The sequence below is a fragment of the Magnolia sinica genome, chromosome 10, assembly GCF_029962835.1.
Source record: "Magnolia sinica isolate HGM2019 chromosome 10, MsV1, whole genome shotgun sequence".
Lineage (NCBI taxonomy): Eukaryota > Viridiplantae > Streptophyta > Magnoliopsida > Magnoliales > Magnoliaceae > Magnolia > Magnolia sinica.
Genome location: NC_080582.1, coordinates 26,856,708 through 26,883,144, shown reverse-complemented (window position 1 = coordinate 26,883,144; position 26,437 = coordinate 26,856,708). Strand labels below are relative to the sequence as shown.

General features: G+C 41.0%; 1 protein-coding gene across 2 annotated transcripts in view; it reads left to right on the top strand.

Moving 5' to 3' along the window:
• Nucleotides 1–995: 995 nt before the first annotated feature.
• LOC131258212 (uncharacterized) overlaps nucleotides 996–26,437 on the top strand; it is a 39,193-nt gene continuing 13,751 nt past the window's right edge. Inside the window, exons 1-6 of one of the 2 annotated variants that reach the window (XM_058259352.1) lie at nucleotides 996–1,308; nucleotides 7,583–7,704; nucleotides 19,100–19,235; nucleotides 19,368–19,426; nucleotides 19,655–19,844; nucleotides 22,741–22,875. In XM_058259352.1, the coding sequence (XP_058115335.1) occupies nucleotides 1,248–1,308; nucleotides 7,583–7,704; nucleotides 19,100–19,235; nucleotides 19,368–19,426; nucleotides 19,655–19,844; nucleotides 22,741–22,850 (678 nt within the window). In that variant the 5' untranslated portion in view covers nucleotides 996–1,247 and the 3' untranslated portion in view covers nucleotides 22,851–22,875. The remainder of the gene's footprint in view (nucleotides 1,309–7,582; nucleotides 7,705–19,099; nucleotides 19,236–19,367; nucleotides 19,427–19,654; nucleotides 19,845–22,740; nucleotides 22,876–26,437) is intronic. The other variant, XM_058259351.1, reaches the window with a different exon arrangement.

Here is a 26,437-nt window from a genome sequence, read left to right as displayed (position 1 = left end):
TCTGCTAAGAGCCTAGGGTACCTGATTGGGAAGACATTCCCAATGCCTCGATATTGCCGACGAAAATCCTGATCTCTTGCACCTCACACCTTTAGGAGAATCTCTCAATAGGATTAGAGTTTTCTCTCTTATGTGAGTAAGGGAACCAAGACATATATTTATAAGAAAGATGATTAGAAAAGTTTACCCATCGCACTTCTCCCCTCTAGGGTTTTCACACCAGAGGTTTTTATATCGGCTTAATAACGGTGTATAGGGATCACGGTTAAACCGTCATGCTCAAAACCTATTAACAAAATCACAACTATATAATGGGCCTACATAATTGTTAAATATTGGTAATCCACTAGTCAAATCTAAACTGACACGTGTGCTCACTGATAAGTGTTTTACGTGGTACGTAATCCGCGTCCGTCCAGTACCTTTTTTTCAATTCACAGCCTTGCATTCTCAGGGCGTGTTTGCGTGGTGGGATTAGAAGGGATTACGTGGGATGGGATTAAAAAAACATAATTATTACCCATGGCAGGGATTATCCCCTGTTGCCATGGGATAAGATTAATGCCTTGCTTTGTTGGTAATATGGTGGTACATTGAATGGATATACTCGCCATCATTTGAAATTATTGAAAATAACAAACATGTGTTATATCTAAACTTTTCATTTGTTTTGTAACCTCATTTTATGACATGGGCCTAAAAATGAGGTAGATCCAAGACTTATGTGGCCCCAAAGAAGTTTTCAACGGTAAGTATTCAATCCCCGTTGCTTTCTATGGTGGGGTCCACTTGATTTACCTGATTTTTTGGCCCATGTTCTAAAATAATCTCAAAAAATGGGTGGACGGTGTGGATATAGCCCACACATCATGGTGGGACCTACACAACTTACTGAAATTAGCACGGGACCCAATGCAATTCCATCTAATCTAATTCCAAGTTTTTCCATTCTTCCCAAACATGGAGTGGAATTGGCATAGGACCAAGTGAATCCCATCCCACCCAATCCCTTCTAATCCCACTGCCCAAACACGCCCTTAGTACTCAAATCGACGGATTAGGATTATCCGTTCATCGATCTATGCTACTGAATAAACGACGGTCGTGATTACTGGAGGATGGGTTCTACTTGTGGGAAGTGAAAACCCGATTTTCTCGGAGAAAGCCTCGGGCGAGGATTCCAGAGTTCGTATATAGGGGTTTTAAAACGCCAGGAAGCCGTTGTTTTCATCTGCCTTACACGCGGGATGCTGGGACTTTCGTACGGCGAGCTCTTCCTCTTACTCGGAGCAACCGCAGCTCTCATCGGTAATTTTTATTTTTATTTTTTCACCTCACATTTTCAGTTTATTTGCGTTTTAGTCCTGTTAAGATGATCCACCAAGGAGAGGTAAATATTTGTGAATTTTTGGGCAATTTCTCATGGAATTTTGATTCTCGATTTTGCAGATTCTAGGGTTTTCAATTGAATTTGAGTTGTCATTTGATTATTTTACCTTTGTTCTCTATTGGATTTGTTAGAATCCTATCTAAACTTGAATTCCACAGTCATTATGAGGTTGTGATTGATTGATTTAATGGGATAAATGCAAACACTTCCCCTCTGTTATTACTTTTCATAGATACCTCTCCTCTGTTTTATAGATCCGTTGCAGATTCCCCACACCTTCTATTATCACCTTTATTTTTGAGCAATTGACTGTTTTATCCCTATCTCATTGGCGACTGGTTGTAGACTTGTGGGCCCACTTTAGTGCTTGTATGTCATCAACCTGTTCAGCATGGTCACTCCACCATGGAAATGGGACACCCAAAAAATTGGGCTGATCTAACCATCGGGTGGCCCACCTCGTCAATTTGGAAGTTTTTGGGTTGTTGTCCATTGCTTTCTATGGTGTGGCCCACATGATGATTTTGGATCGGCCTGAACTTCTGGGTGTCCAATATTATGGTGGAGTGACTTTGCTAGGTGGGGGGTTGCATACTATTTATACGCATAAAGGGTGTTTGGGAACATGGATATGCTGGAATTGAATTGGATTTTTATGGAAATCTCATTTCCCCCATTTGTGAAAAAAGTAGATTAAAAAATTGATTTCCATTTTCAAGGTTTTACTAAAAAATCATTAAAAATAGTGTACTAAAAAACCTGTTAAATGTAGATTTCTAAGGTTATGAGAGACAACTCTCGCTTGTTGATCCCTAACTTTTAACATTTCCATGGAAAACTACACTCCAAACCAAACAATATAACTATTATTAGAATCCTCAATTTTCCATTTTCCGAGGAGTCTATGTTGGTTTTACATGTGCATTTTTTGGTTTTGTCTATCTAAATTAAAGAAACAAGCAATTGGGGATCAACATTGAAGATGTCAAGCTTGCTGAAGAAATTGTGCCCAGTGATTGCCTTAGGGTTGTTAACGAGTACTTGGACGTGCGGGTAACCGATGGACCTGACCCAATGTTAACAGGTCTAGGTCCAGGTCCAATTTCTTAGACCTGTTTAGTAATTGGGTTGGGTGATGCTTTGCCATTTAAACCTGGAAGAAAATTGGGACTACTTGGGTCCAGATTTGGGTATGGGTCCACCATCTTGGACCCAATTTAAAATCAGGTCGGGTTTGGTCCGGTCTGGGTTCGGGTCAACTTTGGTTAAATTTATTAGAAATATTATATATGTGTGTCTCACTTCAAAAAAAATAAAAAATACATGTTTGCGTCACATACGCGCACACACACACACTATTTTGGCAATGAAATAAGGTTTGCCAAGCCAGATCACCTCACATGTGTCAAACTATCACCAGGGTGTGTTGTCCAATTCATCCATTCAAGTGGACCAACCATGTGAATGTCCTTATTTGATGTGGATGCAAGTCTCGGGAATGATTACGGTCTAGTTAGAGGTCCTGAGAACGATTACGGTCCGGTCATGGGTCCCGGGAACGATTATAGTCCAATTATAGGTACGAAGAATGATCACGGTACGATTACACGTCCTGAGAATGATTACAGTCCGACTATAGGTCTCGAGAACGATTACGGTGCAATTATAGGTCATAGGAACGATTACATTCTGATTAAAGGTCCCAAGAATGATTACAAGTCGAATAAAGGTCCCGGGAACTATTACAACCTGATTATAGGTCCTAAGAATGATTACATTGCTATTAGAGGTTCGTAGAATGATTATGGTTCGATTAGAGGTCCCTGGATTGGTTATGGTTGGATTGTAGGTCTTAGGAATGATTATAGGCCGATTATAGGTACCAGAAAGGATAACAGTCTGCTTGATTATAGGTAGAGTTCTACACGAGTAGCTGACCCCAGCTCGAACTCGGCTGGGCTCGGTCATCGAGCCTGACTGGCCAGCTCAACTGGGCTCGGTCAGCAGCTCGGGCCAGTTCAAGCCGAGTTCGAGCCTGTTTGACATTTTCTCAAACACATGGAGTGCACCTTCAATTTCTCACAATATGCAAAACAAAGCAACATTTTACATGTATTTCATCAAACACTCGATAGGCAGCGTCAAAATCAAAATAGAAGGGTAGTTTTATCATGTAAAGGTTTTTTGGTAGTGATTTGTTTCATATCCATACCTTCCTCGCCGCTAGCCGTTCTCGCAGAGAATGTATGCACCCAAAACAACGCTTCGTTGAGTCATTTCATCAAACACTTGGTGAGCAACGTCAATATCAAATAACCGAGTCACCAAACTGATTCGATCCGAGTTTGATTCAAGTTGAGGTTCGATTTGAGTCGATTCGAGCTCGGACAAGCTTGAACTCGGCTCGAAGTTTTTTCGAGCTCCAAAAGTCAGCTCGACTCGGCTCAAGCTCAATTTCGAACGGAGTCGAATCGAGCGAGTTAACCGAGCTAACTCGGTTTGTGTACAACTCTAATCATAGGTCCCGAGAATGATTAGGGTGCAATTACAAGTACTAATAATGATAACGGTCCGACTATTGGTCCCAAGAATGATTATTGTACGATTACATGTCCCCGGAATGATGATGGTCCAACAATTGGCCCCGGGACCGATTATGGTGAGATTATAGATCTTGAAAAATATTGCAGTCCGATTAGAGGTCTTGAGAATGATTACAGTCCAATTATAGGTCTTGGGAACGATTACAGTCCGATTATTGGTCCTGGGAATGATTACGACGCGATGATAGGTCTGAGAAATGATTATAGTCCAACTATTGGTCTCGAGCACGATTATGGTGTGATTATAGGTCCTAAGAAAGATTGCAGCGTAATTATAGGTCCCAGGATTGATTACGGTCTGATTATATGTCCCGAGAACGATGTGGCGTGATTAGAGGTATCGAAAATGATTATGATTAGATCACAGGCCTCGGGAATGATTATGGTCGGATTATAGGTCCTAGGAACAATTACAGTATGATTATAGGTCTTGAGAACGATTACGGTCCGATTTTAGGTCTCAGGAACGATTATGGCCCAATTATAGGTCCCGAAAATAATTATGGTGCAATTATAGGTCTCGGGAACGATTCGGTCCGATTAGAGGTCCCTAGATCGGTTACAGTCCAATTATTGGTCCTAGCAACGATTATAGTCCGATTATAGGTCTCAGGAACACTTACAGTCCGATTATAGGTCCCAGGAACGATTATAATCCGATTATTGGTTCCAGTAACGATTACGGTTTGATTATTTGTCCTGAGAACGATTATAGTCTGATTATAGGTCTAGAGAATGATAGTGGTGGAAAGGGAAGTACTTGACCAAGCAATAAATTTCTTTTTTGGTTTATCTAAAATTTCTTTTATGAGTAGCATATGTGCTTTACTGGAGAGGATTGCATCTAGATGTTATTGATTTGAATGTGAGTGGTGTTGATTGCATGTGTTCTCACACTGCATGAGATAAACGATGTTCACACCCCAAGTATAGGGTTGTGATGTAGTAATAAACTCGGTAAGACCAAGGTCGAATCCATAGGGACTGAAACTTGTACGTAATCTGAAAATAACTCGAACTAGAACTAGGATAAGATGAAACCTAAATCAGGTAAAAGGAAGGGAATAATTGTGAATTTATTTAATTAAAACTCGTGAAATTCAAAGGTAGGAAACTAGGGTGCCAAGGATCCACTTGTAGAGATCAGGAAGATCTATGCTTGATTCACAAACACAACTAGAATCAGTCCTATCTTCATCCAGTTGGAAGATATTTCATTAAAAACCAATCTGAACATCCTTTGATCCAGTTTTCAAGAGACGAGAGGTATGAGAATTAGAATAGATTCCATCACAAAACCATGCCCATGAGACAAAGCAAACAATATAACTTCAACCAATCCACATCCAATCTAAGGAATTTATGAACATTAGGAAGGGTTCCGTCATCCAACCATGTCCAACGGGCGATGGTGAACAACAGGGCTTCCTAACTTCACAATCATAATAATGAAAGAAATACTCAAAGCTATCGCAGATCTATTGTAATTTAAGTCACAACAAACCATTAAAAGCTAAAGACATTCCTTATAATCAAACCAGACTCAAAGAGAGTTCATAAACATGAATCAAAACGTAGAAAATATCCCATCTCACTACAAGCTTCACCTCTTAGCCCTAGCTAAGAGGTTTAGCTTGACATAATCAAACTAAAAATCTCTTAAAAGAAAGCATAAAAGGAAAAGAAGAAAAACTAAGAAGAAGGAAAGAACTCTAGATGATGCCCCGCTCCACACGTCCAAGATTGTGCCTCCACGGCTGCTCCCGTCCAAAGATGGATGATTCCACGACCTTCTCTCTTTTTATAGGTAGCAGGTGGCGGTGCTGGAGTCGGTGGAGAGGCTCGCGTAAGAATTTTCGCAGCAACCGACCTGTGTGCGTAAGAAAAATGCAAACAGTTTACGTTTTGGAGACGTTTTAGGACGGATGGCCATCCCATCTTCGTTTTGGCCTTCTTGGTGATGGTTGTGGCCCCCTGTTGATGAGTTTGGACGGTCTGGATTACTAATCCGACCATCATCAAGATCACACAACGGCTGGAGAAGCTGGGTGACGTCTGGACACTCGTCCGTGCATAAAATTAACGCAGGAGCTACGCTGATGTGTTCGGTGGGTCCCACAATGATGTCTTCAGAGAAATCCACCCCGTTCATTGGATTGCTGGCGAAAAACCAGTCAGGAAGGGGTGGTTTTGGTTAGGTTCTGGTGCAGCCCACTGTATCTTTGTTCCCACCGTCCATCTTGCGTTTTGGATGAATTCAGTGTGTGCATGTGCATGGGGCCAAAAGGCCACTTAGGTGAGGGTCTTCCCTACCCTAAAGACACAATGGACTAGTCTGATCATCATAATGGATGATGGGTGGGCCCCACTAGCCAAAAACGGATGCCATGCGTCCGTCCACTGGTGGGAAATCTGATTTTTAAAGAAATAACAGGTCAAAGACCCTTTGACCAAGAACACGATCCGGTGTGCGTCCATTGCACGTGCACTCCATGTACACGCAGTGTACGTATGGGGTTCAACATGGTGTTCGTGAGAAATCCACTCCGTCCATCCGTTTTGTCATCCCAATTAAGGAGTTGAGACCAAAATTGAAGCATATCCAGATATCAGGTGGGCCCCAGATCAGCATTTTAGTGGCAAATCTGTCCGTTGGGCCACTTCCACAAGGATCCAATGGCTGAAATTTGACGTGTATGGTTAATTTATGGTCCTCAGGCCATATATAAAGTTTCGAGCCGAACGGATGGTGGAGACCCTGTGATCTTGCATTCTGGACGATTTTTAGGCTCGTTTAACATGAGTGGCGTGATTTTCTCGGATCTCTGGTGTGTAAATTCTTCAATCTCAGTCCCCTGGGGTTCGTCTCTTGTCTTGGTGATTTATGAGCGTTAAATCCATGCTTTTAATACCCTTTTCAGTCCAAGCTCTTTAAATTCACCTTGCAACAAAAAACATGATTAAAATAGGACATTAAGCATTATAATGTACATAAAATCAGGTAATAATTGAGGTCTAATATGCAATATTTGACCCTCAACAAACGATCATGTGGTGATGGTGTAGTACCATAGTGGCGGGATTCTCGATGAGGTATGAAATTCTTGTTTATTCATTTTAGATTCCTTTATGTTTCTACTCGGATACTACAGGATCTTGGGATGAGTTTTCTGTAAGCAGTTTTATGCATTTTTTGATACTTTTTTTTTTCCTCAAGGATTTGTTCTTTAAATTTGTAGACTTATTGTTGACTTCGTGTTTTCTTTATTTTTTTAGAAAATTATTAGATGAACTTCGATTAGAAAGTTTTCAGAGGATATGATCTTTTCTCTTTTAAAAGTTTAAGAGTTCAGTTTTGATATTTTCAGTTTTTATTTATGTATCTTTTATTTTCTATTCTTTTCAGACATGTTAGATGCATTTTGATTTGTGATTTTTTTAGATGATTTGGTATCTTCCTTTTTGTAGTTCTCAATTGTTTTTGGGTTGTGGGTATGTTTATGCTTCTTTTTAAGATTTCCAAAGGGAAATGAAATTTCTGTTTATATGGATCTTTCTAGTTGGGATTTTTTTTTTTTTTTTTTTTCAGGACCTAAGGACCTACCGATCATAGCTAGAACGGCAGGGAGGTTAGCTGGGAGAGCGATTGGGTATGTTCAGATGGCACGGGGGCAGTTTGATAGTGTTCTACAGCAGTCCCAAGCTAGCCAGGTATTTCATTTCAGCTCCAATCTTGTCTTCATCCAGGTAAACGAGTCTCCCAAAAATGGGGGATGAAACTATGAATTGTGGCAAGTACAAGGCGATGGTTCACCACCATTTTTAAATTGGTGGTGATTCATCCATTGAACTCATGCTAACATGTATGGCAATCCATCCTGTCTAATGCTTCTATTGTGATTGAGCATAACTTGAAAATCGCACTAATTGAGCAACTCCAGCTATCCAATTGGTGGAATCAAATGGGCCATGGTTATACTGCCGTACTGTATATATATCCATCACCAACCAATATGGGATAGGGGGTAAAATGGCCATATTAAAAATTGAATGGCTGTATTGGCTATTAAGGCATAAACCCCCCTTTTGTGATCTCTTCTTCAAAATTTCTCCACTTCTTTTTTTTTTTTTTTTTGCCTATTTTCCTCATCTCAAGGCTTAGAAGCACGTTAGAAGGGTTCAAGCCCGTAGCTAAATGGCCGATGGGCATTTTTTGCCATTGAGTTCTTGGGTTCGAGCCCAACTCACCTATTTTAAAGATCAAAAGAGGAAGATATAAACATGTTTCGACGAATTCACCCAACTCATCTGATAGTCCCTTGTCATATATTAAGTTGGGACAACGTGCATATCATTACTTATATATATATATATATATATATATATATATATATATATATATATATATAGGGAAAAGGTACCATGCGCTCGAGCTGATGGGAACGTCCCATGAGGTCGAGCTGTGTGGGCCCCACCGTGATGCGTGTCGACCATCTACCCCATCAGTCAGATGCACCATTCCATCGTGGGCGTAGGTCTCAAAAATCAAGTCAATCCGTGACTTGTGTGGGCCACACCACGTACAGAAGTGGAGAGGGGCCGTGCACCATTAAAACATTCATAATCATTTTTTGGGCCAACCGAGGTGTGGTTTGCAAATCCAGCCCATCCATTATGTGTGTCCCACTTGGATGAGGGTTCAGACCAAGTTTCAGCAGCATTAAAAACTCAGGTGGGCGCCACCAAGTGCTTTTATATGTTTTTGGCATGTCTTCACATGATTTTAGATGGTATGTGGCCCACCTGAGTTCCGTATACGGCTGATTTTTGGGATATCCCATAATTTAAAGGGGACCCATCAAATGCACGGTGTTGATGGTCGACACGGATCACGGTGGGGCCCACACAGCTCGACCTCAAGGGAGCTTATCATGAGGTCGAGCACATAGTACCTTTTCCCATATATATACATATTGTTGTAATCACGTATATTTTGATTTATGGATTATTTGTGGTGAATGTGATTTTCATGATGATCTACTAAAATATATAAATGGGTCTGAAAAATTAGACTGGGAACCGTTAAAATCTCACTGAGCTCATCAGGTACCCCTGGGTTTTGGTACTCGTTGACAGTATGTATTATTAGAAGTAAATATGTTGATTTTGAAAGGGGTTGATGATAGAACCAGCTTCATGTGATATATCTAGTTGGAAAAGGAGCTCTGCTAAATGAGTTCTATGAAATAATTGGTGGTAAAGTGGTGCGAAATGCTACTTCTCCTAGAAATCTCAATGACGATGAAATTGACAGCTTTAGAGTTTTGCTGGTGTCCTGGGGATGCTGAATGGGACTCAGGTGGATCTAAGTAGCCCAGATCATGAAGTATGGAGATCGAATAAAAAGACCATTTCTCCTTGTAATGGTTCTATCATTAATGTGTTAGAAGTGATGGTATTAACCTTGGCGATCTAAAGTGTGATGCAATTTCTTCCCACCTAGTGTGAAGCTTTTTTGCTTGGACAGATACAACATATAGAATCTGGACACCAAATAATCTGAAAAAGGAATTTCGCCATGCCAATAATATGTTTTAATTGTTGGGAGGATGAAGAATCTATGGATCATTTGTTTCTAAATTGTCCCATTCCCTAGTTAAGGAGTTGTTTGACCGTTTTCTCAACATTTTTGGAGTGGCTTGGGTGATGCATTTGTTGGCTAAAGATCTTATCAACAGGTGGGTCTGATGGAAATGTTTTATGAAATATGTTACCTTAATGTTGAATGTGTGGAAAGAAAGAGATGGGAGGATTTTTCGAAGGCATCCTCTATCAAATCTATCAAAAGGAAAATTATAGCTATTATGGTTGACCAGAGCTCCATGGAGTTTTCAGGTTGGAGTTCTTCAATCGCTAGTCTAATCAGATGTAGATGTTAGATCTCGGGTACTGTTTCCTAGCTTCTGTGTAGGGTTGTCAATGGGTACCTGGACCAGTGGGTGGCTGATGTATCTGATTGAATTTAAACAAGCCAGAATCCAATTTTTCAGACCCCTCTAGAAGCTGGGTTGGATTCAGGTCCATTGTAGACCTGGTTAATTTGGTCCAGGAGGTTCAGATCAGGTCCACCATTTTGGACGCAGTTAAAATTGGGTTGGGTGGGCTCCAGTTATATATATATATATAAGTGGCACGTGTGGACAATCTAATCCATCCATTGGTCTGGCACATCCATGCAAATGCCCTTACTTGACCAGGACCTGACCTCAACATAAAGGAGGCCTGGACTCGAAGGGGGCCTAGACTTGACAAGATCTGAATCTAATCAGCCTGGGTGTGGGTACTCTAGTACCTGACCCTAACCCCACGGTTGACTCTCTACTTTTGTGTTGTCAAGTTCTTGTCATTGTATTGTGCAGGTGAATCTTTGTTTTAATCTTAGTGGCGCTGCTCAAGTTGGCCTCGGAGTGAAGAGAGGGTTGCTTGTAATGTCAGTTCCTTGGGTGGCTCCCCTCTTAGTATCTTCCTGTTGTCTTTGGCTAATGCATTTATAGTTAGAAGATTACAGTTGGGTACATGATAGATATTCGCAGGGCGGGCAATTTTATAAAGAAGGGTATGAAATTCCTAGTTGGAGTAGGAGACTTCTCCAACTGATGTGTTGGGTAGGGAATGACCCTCTTGTGATATCTTATCCTTCTTTATTCGGACTTTTTGTGTAGAGGGGGTTTGTCAGGAACTTCTATGAAATAATTCAGACTATTGTGGTGTGGAACAGTGTATTCCGCAGCAATTGAAGGACAATGAAGTTGTGAGCTTTGAAGGTTTGATAATTATAGTCGGATTGTAAAATTTGGAGATTGACATTAAATGGATGCATTTCATCTAAATTGTTCTTCATTTGCCTTTGCGTCCAAGATGCATGGTCCCCCATTGTTCTTTGTGTGTGGCAAAATCATATTCATCGTAGAGTGGAGGCATTTGCCTAGACACTGATGGTTAGTAAGATTTTGACTGTGGATAGTTTATGAAAAATAAAATTTTCCTTCCCTAGCATCTGCTTCTGTGTTGACAAAGAAATACTTGATTGTTTATTCATTCACTATCACATGGTAAGGGAGGTGGGGAGCCATTTCTTTGAATTTTTTTGGCATCGAGTGGGTGTCGAACAGGTCACTAAGAGATCTCATTGATGGGTATGGGTGGTTTGGAAGGCCGTTTCCAGTTAAGGGAATCGTTTTGTGCAAGATGATGACATGTTTTATTATGTGGGGTTTATGGAAAGAAATGAATGTAATGATCTTTGATGTTGCTGAGAATTGTGTCTATAGTTATCGCCAAACAACAGTTAGACTGGAGTTTTGGGGTACTTCTAAAGCAAGAAGGAGAGACCCAAGGTTCTTTCGTGTTGGGAGGTGTGATTTGAGATGAGAAGGGTGAGGTATTGATGGCAATTTTTGGTTCTTGTGGCATTGTGTGATCCAACGAGGCTGGAATTTTGGCCTCATGAGTAGGGTTGTGTAACACCTTGCCTCATATATTGGTTTGTGGATCATGGAAGGGGATTTAAATCACAACATCAACTTGGCTTCTTAGGCGAGGTCGGGCTTGTGGAAATTGGGTTTTATCTCTTTCTTTAACGAGCAAAGGGATCCTAAATAGCGCAAGGAATTGGACCATAGCACAGGGCTGATGAAGAAACACACTTCGACTCAAATATATGTAACTGTCTTGAGGAAATTAGACCTAGAGGAGATGAGGCAGAGGATTTTCCCAAGGGCAGTGTGGGAAGGTTTTCTGCTATGAGAGTTGCTTCTAGGTAAGGTTGCTTTGCCAACAGTTGAGAAATATTGCCGGCTAAAAGATATTGCACGGGTTGGTGTTGTTGCAATATTCGGCTGCTCGTAGTGGTGTGATGGGCAACTATATATTGTGCTAACATGGTCCCCTCTCGAAGAGCTTTTCATAAAGGAAGGTGTAATTGAAATGACCCCAACATGCACAATGAATGAAGGTTGTGTGTAGAGATGAGCACTTTGTTAAACGTCAATTGCCTTAGGTGAACTAGGCTTCAACATAGTGGAGCAGATAATGTCCCTTGGTTGAGGATACCTGCGTCGCTTTGGCAATGAGCAGTGCCATCAGAGCAACTTAGGTTGGGAAATGAATGATTTAGAAATGTGAGTGATCTTGTAGAATAACGTTGGTACATGACAAATAAACTCAAAGCATAAAAACACTTCAATCCATCACTATACTTTGTTGCTGCTAGAGTCGTAGAGATGAAATGAGGAATGTACCTGTTAGGAGCCGTAACGACCTTTCTTAAAAAAAAAAAAAAAAGAAAAGAAAATTCTGTTTTACGACCGTTATGGGTCATTTTTTCTTTAATGATTGTTTTGGCCCCATAATGTGTAATGTTTACCATCGTTACTATTACATGGTTGCTACGTAATCGTTTTGACATACTATGCATATCATTGTTATTCATCCTCATTGAATTGGATCAGTATGCCCAGCCATGGGTACTATGTAATTGCCACCATCTGTGGCTAATGTGGATTCAGAATTGGATACAGGGTGAGTATATATGAAACTCTTGAATACATCTTCCCATAGCTATAAACTAGATATGCTTTGCGCATACTCTTGGCCGTGTTCGTAGTCAAATGATTGTGAATCGTAATTGCTGGAGTCTCTCGTCATTTATCCATGAGGTCCATAATCATATTACGCATGTCCATACTATGGCATTGTTTGGTTTGGTATGTGATTGGGAATAAATATTGCATATATATTCACATTCACAGGACATTGCCACATTCACATAAGAGATAAACAAGAGCATATAATTGGAAGGCTTTTATTATTATCTTTGGTTCTTATTACGTTTCAAGCCGTGACATACCACAAACCCTTAATTATATTACATAAAGTAACCTTTGATTCTAAGACAATAATTGTGTCAAAATAGCTTATTTAAAATAGAGTCGAAGTTGACTAACGTAGATGCATGTGAATGTGATGCAGATGATGCATGATGCATGCAATGCGAAATATAGCATAGCCCCTGAAACCAAGGCATGGCTTTGTCATAAGTGGATTCAGGCTCCATGCCCCTGTCACTAGCTAAGGAAGAATAGGCTCCACGCCCTCTCACACAATGAGATGAAGCATGCTCTAGGCACTTTACAACTCTCTCTCTCTCTCTCTCTCTCTCTCTCTCTCTCTCTCTCTCTCTCTCTCTCATATAGAGTCATTGGTATGATTAGTACAAGATGGACCGAGGGAGTAGGGAACCATATGTGATATTGCGTATTCAGCTCATAAGATAGGAAGCACTTAGTTTTGTCTTCCATGGAGCACGCATCACATCATAGTTAAGATAAGCAAACCATGTTGATGGGGATATAAATGGTATACAGTACCAATCATGTACTTAGAACATCATGGATGCTAAATGAGACAGGGCACTGAACAATGGTAAGGGTACTCATTGGAATTGCTATATAAGTGGGTGCAGAGCCTGTAATTGGCACTGATCCTAGGGCCGCCGAGCTTATAGGCACTGAGCCTCAAATGGGCATTGGGCCTAAGGGTGCTAAGCCTATGCATATTTAGCAAACCATTAATAATTAAAACTAAGGAGTCTAATGTGGGCTTTATAGCTCTTGAGAAGTAGATCATCCTTCGTAAAGCATCCTGATGAGGACATCACATCACATACATCTTTCTGTACATATGAGGCGGGTCGCACCGATTTCTCTATGGCTAGGCGAGTACTCATGATCATGTTGAAGACCCCAATGTGCATGTGTGAGCATCTGGAAGACCCCACACTGGGAAGATGCACATGGGTTGCTTTAGGGAGTGATTTGGACCGTTGGATTTGAGGGACGTGACAATTGGGCCGTTGGATTGCATGGATTATATGGTTGGGTCGTTGATCGTGGACCATTTTCATCATTATTGGACAATATTATGTTTTAGGATTTAGTTTATGATTGATTTATGCTTTGGATACCTTATGAGTGATTTTATTTGATTTTTCATTAGGCTGGTTATTTTGGTCAAAATTCACTAAACAGGGTTTAATTTGTAATTTTGGAAAAAAGTCTTGAGGGGTGACCTACTCATTGCTTGGTTTTGTGAAAAAGAAGAAGAAGAGAACTCATTGTTTTCTTCTCCAATCTTCGTGTGATGTGAGGATGTCTTCCATGTGACTTGGAAGGAAGATCGGTGCGAAACTTATCTTCATCAACAAAAGTGCGAGGCTTCCATCTATCCTCACACTCACATCTCTTTATCAACAATCGAGGTATTACTTCAAGTTATTCGTGTCTTCTTTCCCTTTCTTCAAATCCTTCAATAGCCTTTCATTTCTCATCCTTTATGCATTCCTCGACAAGTTGAACCCTAGAAACCCAAAACCTAACCTACCTAGTCTTGACCGTATGACCACACGTGTGAACCAATAGGTTGGCCATATGGCCCCACCTTACTCCGTTGGCCTTCCACTACCCATACAACAAAACCCTACCTTCTCTTGTCCTAACCTTAACGCTAAACTTAGAAATCCCATATCCAAACCCTAACCCTAAACCCAGAAATCCCAAATCTTTCTATTTTCCCAAATTACCAAACCTTATATCTTCTCAATCTTCATTTAAACCGAAATCTCTACATTCCCTCCATCCAAAACCCTAATTACCTTATCCTATTACCTAAATCCTTTAACCCCTTAACCCTATTTATCCCATTAACTCTAATTCCAAGTTTTTTCCAATTTTCGTAAAGCCTTAATTTCACCCTAGGTAGTCTTAGACATTCCTCTTTGAAATAGGCTTCACCCTATGCTACATCCATTAGATCCCAGTTTCCCTTAGTTAATGGTCTTGTTGGATGGTGCTTGGTAACCTAGGCTTGAATTATGCATGATCTCCTTTTAGAATCTTGGTATTTGTGATGATAGTAGCAAGTTTTATGATTTTTTTTAATTAATTAAATTTTGTTGATTGATCTTTCACAATATTTGAGTTCATGCATTGGTCTTACATCAAATTTGGTATCAGAGACCATAGGTTTAGCATAGGATTTTTGTATTGCATTCAGGTTAGAGTTACATCTAGAGTTAGTAGAGCATACATTCAATATATGATCATATTGCTGATTTTTTTTTATTATTATTATTTCTATTGTCATAGTTGAAGTATCCTATTGCTGAATTTTTAGCTAGCGTTCCCACTTATACCATTGCTGAATTTTCAACATAGTAATCTCAGGTTGTCACCTTGCTGAATTTTCAGCTTGTAATTTTCACATTACACTCTTGCTGAATTTTCAGTTTGGTACTCTTAAATTACCACCCTGCTGAATTTTCAACATAATATTTGAGGGTAAAGGGTTGCTGAATTTTTAGATTAGTATCTCCAGTGTTTCCAATTTGGTCCCTAGGTTGGTCATGTCCATGTCACAACGTTACCCTAGGATCTAGGTTTTTTCCCCTAAGAGTTACCCCGTGTATCCCCACTTGTTCTGGATGTGGTTTTGGTTTACAACACACAATGAATCTAGATTAGATTGCCGAGGCCCTTAATGCTATCAATCACCGTCTGACAACCATTGAAGTGCACAATAGAACCACTGTTACTCAATTGACCGTGACCAATGCGCGCGCCAATTAACTTGAGGCCTCCCTACAAGCAAACCCTGACATTGGAGAAGATGTTCAATCTCAAGATGGAGATCAAGTTGATAGGCGAGGGCGTGGTTGTGGCCAAGGTGTTGGCCGTGGTCAAGCACAAGTGCAATCACAATGTGAGGAACATGATGATTGTCATGATCTAAACGCACAAGTCATGAAGGGTGTAAAAGTTGAGGCTCCTAGTTTTGATGGTCGCTTGGACCTCAAAGCATTCTTTGATTGGGTGGCAGACATGGACTATTATTTTGAGTGGTATGATATGTCTGATGGCCGTTGAGTGAGATTTGCCAAGATGAAGCTGGTGAGCCAGGCCAAACTTTTTTAGGCCAACATGGAGCGTAAAATTGAAAGGAGAGGAGAACCCCCAGTTGCGCACTGGGCTAAGATGAAAGAGGTCCTTAAAGAGAAGTATCTCATTCTTTCTTATTGCTAAAGCTCCTAGACTAGTGGCAAGCTTTGCGCTAAGGACCCATGACTGTGTCAGCTTACATTGCCAAGTTCGAGGAATACATGATGCGATGTGACATTGAGGACCCGAGGATTACATTGTCCAGATTCAGGATGGGCCTTCGATTCGAGATCCAACGAGAACTTTATTCTCATGACGTTAGCACATTGGAGCAAGTTGGTTCCTAGTCCAACCCTAGAGATGTCAAAGGAAAAGGGATAGCAAGTGCTAGGTCCAAGGGAGGTGAACAAACGTGATGCTTCAATTGCCAATGATTTGGTCATTTTGCGCATCAGTGTCCCTCGAAAGAGAGGAATAAGGCCCTAGTTATTGATGAAGGTGAGGAAGAAGGAGATGAACATAGCGATTTTAAAGAAGAAGTCTATTAGCCCAATATCACTAGTGCTAGTGATGAGGAAGTAGAGGAATAAGAGACCACATCACTTGCAGTAGTCAGGTGCGCCTTGACCAATGCTAAGGAGAATGATGACTGGCGTCGGACTACAATATTTTACACCTATGCAAAATGTGGAGAGAAGAATTGCAAGGTGATTGTCGATAGTGGTAGCTATACTAATGTGGTCTCCACTAGCACTTTATCCCATTTGGGTTTGAAACTCAAACCGCACCCTTAGCCCTATAGAGTTTCATGGGTTGACACATCTTTCATCTGTTACCCAGTAATGTCTCATGCCTGTTCACTTTGGATCCTATTCAGATTCGTTGTGGTGCGACGTTTTGCCTATGGATGTTGGGCACATCATTTTGGGATGGCCTTGGTTATTTGACCGCGATGTGATGATATATGGCCGCTTGAATGTGTGTTCATTCATGCATCAGGGCAAGAAGATCACTCTAGTTCCTCTCCCACCAAAAAGCAGTGCAGAGAAGAAAGTTGAGGGGAAGTCGAGTAACCCAAGGGATACGATGAGATCCCAACCTAAGTCTCTCCATGTTATCAATGCCAAGGAGTTTGAGAGAGAGGCTAAAGTGGATTAGATGGTGTACGCCTTAGTGGCTAGAGAAGTTACACCTGAGGTTAGTGTAGAGGGACCTTGTGAGGTGAATCCGATTTTGGATGAATTTCATGATGTATTTCTAGAGGACTTACCAGATGAGCTTCCACCCATGAGAGACATCCATCATGGCATTGATCTTGTCCCTGGATCGACTCTACCAAACATTCCTGATTATCGAATGAACCCTATGGAGCATGCATAGTCAAAGAAGCAGGTAGATGAGCTCCTTAGGAAGTGTTTTATTCAGGAGAGTTTAAGCACGTGTGCCTTGCCAACGCTTCTCACGCCTAAGAAAAATGGCACGTGGCGCATGTGTGTGGATGGTAGAGCTATCAATAAAATCATAGTCTAAGTACTGGTTTCCCATACCGCATCTTGATGATATGTTAGATATGATGACAGGTGGCACCATCTTTTCGAAGAATGACCTCAAGAGCGGGTATCACCGAATATGTATATGCCCAGGAGATGAGTAGAAAACAACTTTCAAGACAAAGGATGGACTATACAAGTAGCTAGTCATGCCCGTTGGCTTAACTAATGCCCCGAGCACATTTATGAGAGTGATGACCCAAGTGTTGAGACCCTTTATGGGTAATTTCCTAGTGGTGTATTTTGATGACATTTTATCAAAGGAACAACATCTCCACCATCAGAGGCAAGTTTGTGGGGTCCTTAGAACTGAAGGTTGCTCCATTGTGATAACTTTGCTACGATACACATTTATGCCAATCCGGCGTATCATGGACACACCTAACATATTGAAGTAGATTTGCATTTCTTCGCGAAAAGGTGACTTCGGAGGAAGAAAAACGTTATAGAAAATGTCAGAAGATCAGCTTGCAGTTTATTTATTTATTTACAATTTGTCGTCATCAACTGCATCGAACATGCCACCAAATGGGTATGATTGATTGTCATGCTCTATCTTGAGGGATAGTGTAGAAAGGTATTCGTTTTGCAGAATACCTCATATTCCATTCCTTTTCCACTGTATTCGGTTTCTTTATATTAAGAATAGAGTGCTAGTCATAGAAAGTAACACAACATTATAGCCTCCCTCCCTCCCTCCCTCCCTCCTTTTACACATCAAAATGGTAAAAGCATATTCCCAAATGATATATTTCTAATAATTTTTATGTGAAATAATGTGCTTTCTACGTATACTTTAATGTATTGGAATGGGGAAGCCGGCAACATTCTCTTTCCGTCTTTAATAGAGAAACATGGTATCTTGATTTCATGTTGTTGTTGGCAGTTCCTTTTGCAACCTTCTAGTCACTTCGTTTGCATTGAGATACTTGTTTTGTGTGGCATTAACACATCCTCTTTAATATTCATATCATCCATGCTTTGTTGGGGCCTGGAAAACACACAGCTAATTTGCCATTTTTTTAGTTTTAAAATGGTCATGATCATATGCCTTCTTCCGAGAAAGATTGGAGTATTGAAAAACATAGAAGCTATTTATAGTAATGGGTTTTGGTTTTTTTGAGTTCGATTCAGGACTATCAAAGTTAGTAGTCAGGATGCAGACTATTGGGCTATTGTGTCCTGCCATAGATGGAACAAGCCCCAAAAATATCCCAGATTGGAAGACTCTGCGCAGCTATTACTGGCACTCTTATTTATCAATATAAACTTTTTTCAGTTGACAGTGGACCATTGTTGTATCTTTCTTCTTAACTGTCTATTTGTAGGCCACGAATTAAAAGGTTAGAATTGTCCATTCAAGGAGATTTTTGGGTCATGGTCCATCCATGCCTCCATGATGATGTAAATGGATTAATGGTCTGGACTTACTGGACCCCACTTCTTCAAACTTGAAACCCTGAGGCCTGAGTATGCTTGTGCAAAGCTGCTGATTCCTCTTTCTTCACATTTTCATCCTCGGAAGCATAACAAACTGATGTCATATTCTTCTTTACGTTTTAGGTCCACAAAGAACTTCAAGACACTATTGCACAATTGGAAGCAATTCGCTATGAAGTCCGAAGCCTATCAATCATGAATCCTGGGCCATTGACAAGGAGGCTAATGGATGGCACAGATCATGCATTGTCTACAAATGGTATGATCAACCTTGCTAGGCCTGAAGTTTTATGTAACTGAACTATCCATTTCTCATATTGCAAGTATTCCACCTTCCATCCAGTGTTTTCTGCCTACACACGTGGATTTCTAAACTGATTTTCTTTAATAGGAAAAAATATCACTGTGAAACTTGATGAAGAGCAGCGGGCAATAGACACCATCTCTAAGGTTTGGCTTGGCCTTTTATATTTATAAAACATATTTCTTTTCAGGGTAATGTTGTTTTCACACTCTAAATTCGATACCATGTTAACAGGGGTAATTTGATCATTTAAATTCTTCCTGTGAGTGCTCCATTGGGGGCCTATTTACTTCAAGGGGTGGAAATATCAATCAGTTTTTATATAAAGTCCCTTGCATCTAAAATTATTTTATTTTGCATGTATGCATCTCCAGGATCAAAATGCAGCTAGTGTAAGTTCAGCTAGTCTGCATAGCCAAGCAGTGGCATATGCAAGATTGGCTGAATCCTCAACTCTAAAGGCTGCCTCCTTAAACAGTGGTGAAGATGTAGAGAAGCTCAATGGTCTTTTCCCAGTTCTTCCTGTGTCTGCTGAAAGCACTGGTTTACTACCAAATTGCCACAGTAATTACCTTTTCTCATAATCAGTTACTAATCTAATATTTCCACCTCATATTACTCCTTTTTTTATTTATTATTTATTTTTTAATACTCCTATTGTATTTAAAAACTCAATCAAGGGATTTACACATTCGGGTGGGGGCTGACAAAAAGATGGCTCCCACCTATCATCCTCATATTACTCCTTGTTTTCCCAGTTGCTTGTGCTGTTGGATATATGGCAATTTGCAACACATGCATGATTCTATCATCATGGAGAGAAAAAAGAAAAAGAAAAGATGCAACCGATGCATTAAGTATAAACTTTTGTAAATTCAAACTCGAAAAGGATCTTTCTGATTCTCGAAGAATGAAGGGCAAAGGGATTGATCTAGAAAGATCTCTTGTTCTTATTATAATTATAAGATCATGATTTGATTTGCACATTTTGGTGTTTCCCCCTCATGTAGTTGCCGGCCTCCTTCCCCAGCCCCCCTCCTTCGTTGTTTCTGGCTAAGCATCTTTTGGTGGAGGAAAGGAGGCGACTAGTCGCTTTTGGCGAAGCAGCGAGTTCATGTGCAAGTGAATGAACGAGCCAAATTATGAATGGATCAAGCAGATCCCAAATAGATGGGACAGCGCTATGATATGATGGAAGATCATAGTACTTGCTAATTTTGATAAATGAAGAGAGCTCCTTCTCTAGGAGGTGTGCGTGGACTTCACGAATTCTTCTGAATTGAATGCCATCTGATAGCAGTCTCAATTTGAATTCTTTAGGAAATGCTGATTTGAAATATGAAACAAAACAATCACAGATATCCTCCTTTTGAGACGGCATGCTTTTGGTGATTATGTTGTTGGAAAATTTGGAAAAAGATTGTAATGCAGGGGCATTTTCACACCGGGCTCGAGTGGGGTTGCCTATGGGATGCAGGGGCACACTTGGGGTGGGCGGCCCGTGTGAGGCAGGCCTCACCCGTGTGAGGCGGTACCCATGTGATTTCGGGCCCACGAGGGGGGTTCGGCCGAGGTCCTAACCCAGAGATGTGGGGCCTGGGCTATATGAGATAAAGGGATTGATTCGTCATTTCTAATAGTTCGAGCTTTCAGAGCAAGTGGTTAATTGTCTTGCATCAAATTGGTATAACAGTGGGAGGTCTCGTGTTCGAGACTCCTCACCGGTGGTGATTAATGCAGGGGCATTTTCACACCGGGCTTGAGTGGAGTTGCCTGTGGGATGCAGAGGCACACTGGGGGTGGGTGGCCCGTGTGAGGCAGGTGGCTCATTTGAGGCGGTACCCATGTGATTTGGGGTCGATGAGGGGGGTTTGGCTGAGGTCCTAACCCATGAGATGTGGGGCCTGGGCTATGAGATAAGGGGATCGATTCACCATGCTCTAACAATTCGAGCTTTTAGAGCAAGTGGTTAATTGTCATGCATCAGATTGGTTTCTTGGAAACCTAGTTTTCTATCTTTTGGAGGGTGTGCCACTCTTATAAAATCTTCTTGTGCAATCTTGCCGTCTATTACTTAAACTTTTCAAGATTCCATGCCCGGTGGTGAAAAGCCAAGAAAAAAAATCCAAAGAAACTTTCCATGGAAAGGTAGGGGAGAAAGGCTTTAGTATCATTTGTTAAAAGAGGAGATGTTCAAAGATACAAGAATGAAGGTGTGTTGGCAATGGGAAGATCAGCGAGAGGAAATGGGTCCACCTCTATGAGAGGTGATTTTTAGTTGTAAAAATAAGGCACTATGGATACCATAAAAGTGAGATGGGTTGGTGTCTGGGGGTTGGGAGATGAGCCCATGGGGAACTGGGATGTGGAAGATCATAGCTAAGGCAAGAGATGATTCTTTTCATGGGAGGAAGGATCACCTTCAAAAAGGGTGTGAGAGTGTTTCTGGGAGGATGCATTGTTGGGAAATGAACCTTTGGGAGGAGGGAAATTTCTTTGGCAAATGCTCCCAAGTGCATTTGGAAAGAATGGAATGGTTGTATTTTTTATATTTTTTTTTATGATCAAGATCAATCAAAGCTTTATCATTGGGTGGGGCCTAGCTCGTGATGAGTTCCATGGACTAGCGACCTCGGACCTCTCTTCCAATTGGAAAGTGCTAATTCTTTCAAACATCCAAGAAAAGCCACTAGCCTGAGGGTTTTTTTTCTTTTTCTTTTTCCAAATCAGTTGGTTGTTTGGAGGTTAAATTTCGTTGGTTTTCTTCTCCGGTGGGCTCATATTGAATGGGAGGTATACTTAGAGATGGTTAGAGGCATATGTTAATATTGGGTTTTCCGGTCTGGTGGGGGATTGCAACCATGTGAAAGCTAAATATGGGGCAATCCTAAAGGGCTATGAATCTTCTCCAACTCTTTCCCGGGCCCATTAATTTTGGAGGGATATTGTTTGAGTGTTTTGAATTGGTGTTCATGGAAATTTTGCAACCTTGTAAATTGGGTTTCATCTTTCATGAAATTAAGGATTTTTTGGTCATCATGAACATTTCGCTTTCCTTAATTGTGAAGGTTTCTAATCCATCCACTCTTGTTTTGCAAGAGAGAGGTTGCCATGGTCTTCATCTTTTATTGGGTCTTTTCTCTTTCTTTCTTTCTTTCTTTCTTTCTTTCTTTTTTGTTTTGTTTTGTTTTTTTTTTTTTTTCAATAAATTTTATTGTTTCTCATTAAAAAAGGAAAAAGTGCATGCATGTAGGGGTGTCAATGGGCTGGGCTCGGGCCTGAAAAAATAGAATTTTGAATAGGCCCAGCCCGAAACGGTTCAAAATCCAGGCCAAGACCTACCCCTGGCCCGGTCCGGCCCATTGACAGCCCTACATACGTGCATGTATTTTTCCAATGCACCAGTTACGTGCACTATCTTGTATCATTTTATGTATCTCTAAAGAAAACGAATTTGCAGATGATGCAAAAGGATCGGATATCATGCTAGAAGCAATAGTGGAAGCAGAAGTGGCACACAATGCCCAACACTTTTTTGCACAACCCGAAAATCAAATACCAAGTGAATGAAAGGGTAACATCCTCAGTCTATCTAGTAAGTTTAAAATTGCTCTTTTCCCCTGAATTGGTATGGTAATTTACTAGGAATAAGAAAAATGAGATGGAAGAGAGAACGCAAGGGTTTGCTTGAAATAGGTGGTAAAAGTTCTCTGTACCCTTATTATATTTTTCTATGACCCTTGCAGAGCAATATACATCTACTAGATAAGAAATCTAGCTGGCTTTCCCTTGAGATGGGTTGCAATTGCTGATTTACCTTTTGGTCAGGAAATAAGAAACAGTTGACGGGACTACCTTTAATGCACTAACACAATAATGGACACATGGCATAATTCCGTCAACAATTTGATGCTAATAAGTCTAGATGCATCAATTTTTGAACAAGAATCTGTTGATTTTAAGACATTATCTCCATGAGAATACTGGTTAGTTACATCTCCAAGGAAATATGAGGCATGGAAATAGGTCTAATTTGAAGCCTTTCCAACCTGTCTGTTTCCAACCAGGTTTGAAGTGCAATTAAGTGATCACACACAGACCAATAAAACACCTGTGCAGGAACTTCCAATTTGCTCGAATGTGCGTAATCCAATATTGCGAAAAAATTACGCATGAAAATGACAAATGACTAAACAAACCTAATGCTTTATTGAAAGCCTAGGTTATGTTAATACATGTTTGATGACTCAAGTACCCACTCACAGAATGCAAGATTGAAGACAAAAGAATTTGTTATTCCCTATTTCACGTATAGAAACCGAGGTTTTTGATGGGGACATCTCGCGCACACGCACGCCCCCCCAACGCACGTACGCAAGGAGGAGGAGGGCCCCACCATCGATCTGGATCGATGACAACATCCATGGAGGGCCTCCTAGTTAGAGGTCTATGCTATGGTTCCTTGGAGTGGAACCGATCATCATGTGGATCCCACCATTGTACCTCATGATCGTGGCCCACTACCCTAGATGATCTAGGACTTTGAGTTTTGCTTATTATCGTTATTAGGAACATCATGAACGGTTTAGATTACTTTGATTAGTTGTTATTTTTGTTACTTCGTCTCTAAGTAATAATGTGCGCACATGGCTCGGCTTTTGGGGTATAGGGTTTTCTTACAAATAGGCAACCCTTTGTGTTTTTTTTTCTAATTGAAGATTATTAATCAAATTCCGCGTTTTCCTGCTTATCTAATTCTCTGAGTTGTGGAAATCTAATCGGGTGCGAAACTCTCCTTTTTTCGAAGGGCTAACTATTGTGGTGCGAAGCCACATCCATCTCAAATCACCCCCACCTCCTACCCTCAATATTCAACATCTCCCACAACCATCCCATCTCCAAATCCATCACTTTTTGAAGCTAATATTTCCTCTACAGCAGATTTGCAGAATCAGGCCCTACAGGATGGCTGAAACTTCGGCGGAGCACCGTGCACAAACCGGACATCTGATCGGCCCGAAACTTGGCGTGAAGGTGGACCTCCCCTAGCCGAAAAGACCCAAGTTGGCCGATTTCAGATTTGTGGGTCTCACACACGTGCAGCTAGGATCCCACGCACGTGCGTCTGGGCCTAGCCACTATCCACACGCGTTGATCACCTCGGGTTTGTCTCTCTTCTATTTCACTCATCTCTCACCTTATTTCCCTAACCTTAACCGTAGATAATCCTAAATTCCAAGTTTTATTCCACTTTTGCAAACCCTAGCTAGAGAGGTAGGTCAGGCAATTCCATTTTGAGAGCCGAGTTGCCTCAGGTTTTGGAAGCCCCATAGAAGCCTAGATAGCACTTGTGGAGGCATAGGCCATTGATCACCCATCATCAAAAGCGGGGTAAGTTAGGTCGGGCTTTCCCGATTTGAAACATGTGAATCCCTTGGATTGGGAAATAATCCTTTGCATGTGTGTATTAATCTACTCTTCTTTGAGCATTGTTTAGTCTATAATTTTAAATCGTTCCATAGAAGCCTAGATTCCCCTTGTTGAATGCTTGACTTTATGTGGGATGTGGAATTTTTTGTGATTGTTTTAAAATTAGTATGATCTAAAGCCTAAAATCTTGCATATCATATTTAATTTTTATGTACTGCATCAAATTTGGTATCAAAGCTTAGGTTTTTCATAGGGGATTGCATTGCATGTTTAGGGTTTAGTCTACTCACGTTTATTTTGCATTAAATCTCATCATATAGGGTTGTTTAGGACCCATCATTCAACGCATGGACTGCTGAATTTTCTGTTGTCAGAAAATCCCCAATTTTCATGGCTGAATTTTCTGTTAACAAACTATTTGGGTAGTTATGTTGCTAGAATTTTAATAGTGGTGTAGTTTCCCTCATATAGAGTCCTATAGGATCATTTAGTCCCATTTAGGCACATATAGTTGCATTAGAGGATCTTTGAGTGAGTGGTTGTATGCTTATTGGTCGTGGTTTTGGTTTGCACCCTACACTAAACATGGAGCAATTGCAAGAATCCGTGAACGACCTAACTCGACAGTTTGAGTCTTTGGGTAGGTGATTGGAACAACGTATTGACCAACGCTTGGATCAACTTAATGTGCTTGTTATCCAACTAGAAACCACCATTAAGGTAGATGCCCAATTGCAAGCAGGTGGTCAAGAGGATAGACCAAGGAATGGAGGTGGCTAAAGAAACGATCATGGACGCACACCGGTGCACCCACCCCACGAGGGACATCAGGATCATTATGACCCAGATGCGCAACTCCTCAAGGGAGTTAGAGTAGATGCCCCTACGTTTGATGGCCATTTGGACCCTAAAACTTTTTTATATTGGCTTGCGGATATGGACCATTATTTTGAGTGGTATGACATGTCGGATGCTCGTCTGGTCCGATTCGCCAAGATGAAGCTTGTGGGCCAAGGAAAGGTTTTGGGCTACTGTTGAGCGAAATAAAAAAAGGTCGAGGGAGCCCCCAATAGTCCATTGGGGAGAAATGAAAGAAACTCTTAAGGAGAAATACCTCCATTTCTCTTATCACTTGAGGTTGGTTGAGGAATGGTAGTCTCTTCGACAAGGTTTCATGAGTGTGACGGAATACATTGAGAAGTTCGAAGAGTACTTGACTAGGTGTGAAGTTGATGAGGATCCCATACTCTCTTGCTCGATTTAAGACGGGCCTCCGTTCTAACATTAGTAGAGAGTTGCTCGCCAAGGATATAGACACTCTTGAACAGTTGTATCAAGTAGTGTTGGAGGTTGAGCAATACCTCAAACATCTGTGGGAAGGCGGTTTGAGTTTCGCGATTTTGGTGCCAAGGCCAACCCTTCTGGGGCTAAGCCTAGCACTGGATACCAAAACAAACCATCCAGCAGTTATCAGTCTAGGCCCAAGGATGATAAGGGTAAAAGAATTGTCGGGTCTAGCTCGCGCAGAAGTGATGCAACTAGGTGTTTTAGATGTTAGGGGTTTGGTCACTTTACCCACCAATGCGACACGAATGAAGGCACCAAGGTGCTCCTTATTGATGGGCAAGTAGAAGTAGTGCCCCCGGAAAGTGACTGTGAGGAGGAAGAGTATGAGTCATTAAAGACCCCTAGTGATGAGGAAGAGGGAGCACAAGAGTCTGCGACCC